The 7,000-nt window shown below is 33.6% G+C and overlaps 1 protein-coding gene across 1 annotated transcript; it reads left to right on the top strand.

The window, feature by feature from the left end:
- The first annotated feature begins 1,794 nt into the window (after positions 1–1,794).
- Positions 1,795–6,662, top strand: LOC123902673 (protein ROOT INITIATION DEFECTIVE 3). The gene is made up of 8 exons (XM_045952455.1): positions 1,795–2,107; positions 2,707–2,820; positions 3,832–3,965; positions 4,091–4,238; positions 4,623–4,825; positions 5,019–5,146; positions 5,616–5,842; positions 6,221–6,662. Exons 1-8 carry the CDS (start codon positions 1,904–1,906, stop codon positions 6,380–6,382), a joined length of 1,320 nt encoding a protein of 439 aa, XP_045808411.1. The 5' UTR covers positions 1,795–1,903; the 3' UTR covers positions 6,383–6,662.
- Positions 6,663–7,000: the final 338 nt, after the last annotated feature.

Raw genomic sequence — 7,000 nt, 5'->3', positions numbered from 1 at the left:
AGCATCTAATCTATAGTCCAACAACGTACGGGGGGTGTATTTAGATACTTGATTATCTATGATATATACTTTTACAATAATGTTATTTGAACATGAGTAACATTCATTTTGGGACAACCATTTCAAAAACAAATATACCGCGGGATATTTTCATAAAAGCAAAATGCATCTTCAAACTAAACAACGACAGCGAGAAAATACAATGACCTATCAGTATCTCCGATGTCCGATGCTGTCGGAACATGCTGCCAACCATTTTTGTTTTCATCGGCTAACCCACAGCCTGTTTCAACCACCATATATTGTGTCATGGACCAACATGGCGGAGAGAGAAGAACCAAAACGGTAGATATATCGGTTAAAATTATCGAAGGTTTTTCACCTAAAAAATTGAAGAAAACTTTGTGGTGGAGTCCATATTGGTGAATATAGAGAAAAAACATACAATCAAAATGAAGCATATTGCTACGGTAGACCACCTTCACAAGTGGTTCATCGTGGACTAGTGATCTACCGAATATGAATTTTACGAAATTCACTATTGGATTGAAAGTTTATATCGTATAGATCATCCATAAATTTTTTAAATTTTTTTTAAAATTATTTGATATGTTATTGAGACCCATCAATATTTACGTTATTTAATAAACCGTTAATCTTGATGTGTCTCAATAACATATCAAATGATTTTCAATTTTTCTAATTTTTTTTTATGGATGATCTATATGATATAAACTTTGAATCTAACGGTGAATTTTGTAAAATTCGTATTCGTTATAATGTTATTCATGATTGGTCCACCATGAACCACTTGATGAAGTGGTCCATATTAGAATTTAACTCAAAATAAATATCATTTTCAAAGTGTTTTAGACTATTCACAATGGAGAAATTGAAATTTTGGTACTTAAATAAGTCTCGTACACAACATTCATTTATAATTTTTTTAATAATAGTACTTAATTAACAATTAATCTCTTCACCTCAATAAAATATACTAAATGACACACGTTAATTATTTTATATCATCTATTAATAACTAAATATCATTAAAAAATTTAACTTCTTAATTTTAAAAATGATGGGTTTCCCGAAGAGAGAGCTTAACAAATCACCTCCAGACCCTGCACTTTGTTTCATGCTCCCCAATAAAAGTACTCATATGTAAATAAAAATAGTTTTTTAGATTCATCGTAAAATGAATGTATTTAGTCTAAAATATAGACTAAATACATAATTTTTTCAATGAATCTAAAAAAGTTATTTTTGCTTACATATGAGGCTGGAGGGAGTACATGTTCTATGCGAAACAGAATTGGTTGACTCCGACGGTGGGGTTTGAGGCGGTTATGGTGGCGGTAGATTTTTAGAACAATAGCTCACAGTGGTGAATGTGCATGCAAAAAAGGTTAACACTGTAATGTTTAATTCAATATGCGTTCAAAAAGGAGTGAAAGTGAAAAGTAATTGTATCGTATCTTGGTATAAATGCAACATAACCTCGCGAACGGACTCTGGATTATCGGAGGCCCTTTCCCTTGAAAATCAGAGGACTAATGCAAAAAAGAGTTACAATTTGATAGATGATTGAAACGTAACTTCCAAAAATTACCGATTGGGAAATATCTTCCAACAATTCAAAACATAATTTCTAATCCCATATTAGGGGTAAGATGAAAAATTTAGAGGGTATATGAGTATGTTAGAAAGCTTAAATAGCAATTTTAATTCTCTATTGCAAGGCCCAATCCAGTTCGTTTTGAATAGACCGACCCATCGTCATTCACCAAAAACAAAACTCCAACTAAAAAACGAAACACAGCGCTGCCCCTGAACATATCAACTGCCCGGAAAACGTACCGGAGTTTGTCGCCGGCCACCGTAAAACCCTTGGCACTGACCAATGGAGGTTGTTTTAGCATCTTCCTCTGTTGATGATGGGATAGGTTGTTGGGACATTCATACAGGTGCTGAACAGCCACGCTATAAATCATGTTCTTCCCCTTTTCATGGTCTAGTCTCTCTCGGTTCTCGCTTCCTTGCTTCTTCTCAGCTTCAACACTCATCTTCTACCTCTGGCTCCGTTTTCTTCTGGTCCTTCTCAAAGGTCTTTTATTCATTCATTCATTCTTTTTTTTTTTTGTTAATTTGTTATTTTTTTATTGTTATTTATTAGAGTAAAATCTTTGAATGTGTCAAATTCCTTCACTACAGTACTTGGTAGAAATATATCAAAATTACAAAAGCATCTGTATTTTTGTTAGTTAGTTTGGTTCTCAAATGAGTATTTCTATAGTTATTTAGTTAGTTAGTTAGGTTGTCGAATGTGTTTTAAGATAGTCAGTTTAGTTCATGAAATTACTGACTAAAGACATACTCCCTCCGGTCTCATATACAAGCAAAGATTCTTTTTTCAGGTTCATTGAATAACTGATGTATCTTGTCCATATTATGGTCTGGTCCATATTATGAACGGGATACATCACTTATTCAATAAACCTGAAAAAGAATCTTTGCTTACATATGAATCCGGAGGGAGTACTTGGGATGCTTTGAAATTTCAATACATTGTCATTGAGGACTATAGTGACACCGACTCACATTTAGGGACAAAAATGGAGATTTACTTTAATTTATCATTGTTATTGAGAAATTAATTAGATGATAAATGATGATATTGTCACTTGTATGATGATGGGTTTGCAGCCTCAAGTTGAAGTTAAGAGCTTTCCTGTTGAACCTATTAAGCCACTTGCTGGTAATCACCAAGGGACCTATCTAGCTGGTGGAGCTTTGTCAGGTGATATATACTTGTGGGAGGTTAGTTTACATATTCATGCTTGATTTTTTTCCTTCTTTTTTCTGAAGTGCTTAGCGGTGAAACTTTAGTGATGTGAAGTGGAGAATTGCGGGTCCAAACTCGTGCTCCAGACTATCAAATGTCTCTGCACAGCCTTTTACCAACTAAGCTTTACTTATGTGACATGTTTGATTTTTAATGGGAGTTATTAATTCTTTTTATTTTTTTATTTTTATATATGAATGGAGTTATTAAAATTAATACATGAATTTACACTTATGTCATGTTTGTCGTATTAGTTAATGCAAAACTATGTGTTGAAAGTGGGAAAATGGTTTTTCTGTTTCATTTTTCTGTAATGTACTCTGTCAATAGTGGCGATAACGACTCTATAGTGCTAAAGAACATCAAAACCACTATATAATTGCATGGTGGAATGAAATCCCCACTGTAAATTGCAGTCTTGAACCTCAACGTAGTTATTTGTGCTCATCGTCGAAGAAGCCCTTTGACTTACTCAAACTTCTGTTAAGAGGAGATTAACTAAGTCAACTTACAAGGGAGGTGTGTGTCATTTATAGAAACTAATAAGGAAAGCGAGTGTTCATTTTTAAACTAGAAAGGGTGGATGTGTTCTTTAAGAAAAACTTAACGGAGGTCAGTGTAATTTTTCGTATTTTTAAAAATAATAAAATTAAAGAATGTGCGGTGTGCTAAATATGACCTATTTCTATAATAGAAAAACTGAAGAGTCAATGAGTATTACTCTTTTATTCTCCGTAATATGTAAACATTTCAAGATATAAGCTATGATTCTCTACCTCCATTCCCTTTTTAATTTGTATGCATTGTGTCTTTTTTTATGTATTATTGACTTATTATTTCAACCACTATACGACTTCTGCTTTTTGCCTGCAATGCTATATGATATTTCACATAGCTTATTTTTCATGTTGCACTGTTTTCTGTAATCCGCTAATGATAACACTGACTGTACTATACTGAACTGAGTTGCATGCGTTATTTGTAAGGTTGAGACTGGCAGATTACTTAAGAAGTGGCATGCTCATTTAAGGGCCATAACTTGCCTGGTATTTTCTGAAGATGACTCATTGCTGATATCTGGTTCCGAAGATGGATATGTAAGAGTTTGGTCTCTTTTCAGGTATTTGATATACTCATCTTGTTGTCTCTCTAATATTTTAGTTTTGTTTTCTTTTGGTTTAATATACTGCTTAGGTATTAGCAATGCTAACCATTATGGCATATACTATGCATGTCATGGTTCAGATTATTCGAAGAATTGAGTAACTGGGAAGCAAAAAATCTGTACGAGTATAGTTTTTCAGAGCACACCATGCGCGTAACTGATGTTGTGATTGGTTATGGTGCATCCAATGCAATTATAGTTTCAGCATCAGACGATCGTACGTGTAAGGTTTGTTTTATTCTTTTTGTCGCTGTTTTGTTGTAGAGAAATAGGTAATCAGTAGAAGTATGTTTACCATTGCCAGCTAAGTCATTATATGAAATCATGTATTTCAATATAATGTAGCTGACCCAATTTTGTGGGGCAAGACCGGTGTTGTCAATTGTAGGTCACGTAAAATAGTGGTTTGTTCAAACTCTGCTACGCATCTGTCCTATAGCACCACCTTGACAACATTTTGTACTAAACAACGTATTGCCGAACAGTAGTAATTTGTTAAATAGCACCGCTGCTATTTAACAACACTGGGCAAGGCTTGATTGTTGTTTGTGCTTTGTATGTTTTGCAATTCATGTACCTTGCTTCTGGATTCTAATTTATTTTCTTTTTCAGGTATGGAGTTTATCTAGTGGAAGACTACTAAGAAGCATAGTTTTCCCTTCAATAATTAATTCCATTGCATTGGATCCTGCTGAACATGTGTTTTATGCTGGGAGCAGTGATGGAAATATATATATAGCTGCACTTAACACTGATAGAATCACTACTACTAATAACTATGGGAAGCATATTATTGGTTCATTCTCTAATCACAGGTTATCTTTTCTCCTCTTGTTTTCTAGATATTGAGCATGTTGACCTGTTAATTTCTCTCGCATTTTTCATTTTTAGCCTCATTTGGTATCTATTATTTTTGCGCTTTTCTCTCTATTGATTGCTTCCGTTGTATATTGTGTATAATTGAATAGTTTAGTCTCATATAACTAATTAACTTCCACATTTTAACAGTAAGACAGTTACTTGCTTAACATATGGCAAAGTTGGAGATTTGTTGATTTCTGGGTCTGAGGATGGAATAGTCCGTGCTTGGAACGCTAAAACTCGCAACATTGTCCGCATGTTTAAACATGCTAAAGGTATGGCATCACTCCGTGAAATATGTCCTACTCTGGTTTGCTTTTTCATGACAAGCTTTATGTTTGCATATCTATGTTTAGTATAGCTTGTATTGTTATGATGTTTATTATGAACTTTTTTCCAATGGAACGAACTTTTGGCTTTTCTAATGCTCAAGTTGTTTTTCCTTGTCAAATTACAACCTGTGTTGAGAGTGAGCTAAAAATTAATGTGTGGTATGTTATAGCATCTAATATAGCATGTGATAACTATGCTTTCTCATTTGTGTGTGTACAAGCTTTTACTTGTGACCTACCTGTGCTACATTATGTCATTTCGCTTCAACCAGGATGCATGATTTTCCCCCCAATATACTCTGGATGATTACCTAAATACATGTGAATGCTTATATATCAATCATGTTTGTTTTCAATATAGAGTCTTCTTAAGCATGCATTTTTTACATGTTAATGTTTCTGGATGTTGCAGGTCCTATAACTAATGTTCTTGTTGTTAGACAAGAAATTGACCCAAGTAATCATATGTCTTCTAATTTACAAGCATCCACAAAAAAGAAGCCTTTAGAAAAGTATGCAAATTCAACAGATGAAGATTCTGATGTGAAGACTGTTATCAGCCTAGGGAGTAGCAGGGAATGCATGGATGTTTCATACCACAGTTCTAATGTGATATCTATTCACACTAAAGAACTTCAGGTTTGTGTGTCAGTCTTATATTTATTTTAATTTTCTAATTTAAAGAAATAGACATCTACGTGCACCGACATTTTATAAGTTGGAGTTGTGTCCGGTGTCTGGCATGTGTTAGTGTTCAACACCGTCACCGACACAAGTGGTGACACATTCATTGCTTTCATTTTTCCAATTATTATCCAACACGTCAAATTGAAGACGTGTATGGTGTATGACATGCGTCCGTGCCTAACACACATGACACATTCAATCCCTTCCATTCTTTCCAATTATTATCCTTGTCGGTGTCTGACACCGACACATGTGGTGACACATTCAATTGCTTCCTTTATTACCTAATTCTAATTGTGAATTAAACATTTCTTTTCATCTATATGTCAGCAACAAGGTTCAGCCGCTGCTTCTGATATCGAGATAGAAAAACTAAAACATGAGCACGAAAGGACAATGAAGATGGCTAACCAATGGAAGAAAATGTATGAAAACTTACATCAATTCGGTATAAAGGAACTATTAGATGGTGATCAAATAAGAACCTTATGAAGATGACAAATAAGACGTGTTTTTTCCAGCAAGATACATGTTCAATTTTGAGGTAGATTTTGTATATCTTTAGCATTACAAGCTAACATTATGCTATTTTGTTACGCTTCCTTATTTTCTCGGTTCCTTATGAATATGTATTTCCCCCTAAGTTGTACTTTATGAATCTTCATCCTTTTATTGATACGCGACAACATTCAAGGAAGGGAAGATCTTTCCACACCCCGGATATCACCTCAGATGTACGCATTTAGAAATAATATGAATTTTATACTATGTAGATGTACACTTTCGAACAAAGTATGTTATACTGATCTAAACTTCCAAAAAATTGTCGATTTCTTTTAACAAATGTGGTTGGAAAATTTGTTTCCTTAAAAGAAAACTTTTGTCATAGATTCGTGTTATTAGCACTTGCTATTTTTTCATGAATATATTATCTGGTTGTGACAAAACTACTGGAGGCCTATTGTGTTTTGCTATAGGGATGAAAATTTATACAAAACATTTTTGTCTTGTATTGTCTTTACAAATAATTTAATTATCAAATATTTTATTTAATGATGGTAATAAAATTAGTTTATCATTCCATGTAAATTGATAAAAAGATCAAACTAC

This window comes from Trifolium pratense, linkage group LG1 (genome assembly GCF_020283565.1).
Source record: "Trifolium pratense cultivar HEN17-A07 linkage group LG1, ARS_RC_1.1, whole genome shotgun sequence".
NCBI classification, from domain to species: Eukaryota; Viridiplantae; Streptophyta; class Magnoliopsida; order Fabales; family Fabaceae; genus Trifolium; species Trifolium pratense.
This window is presented reverse-complemented; position numbering and strand designations above follow the sequence as displayed.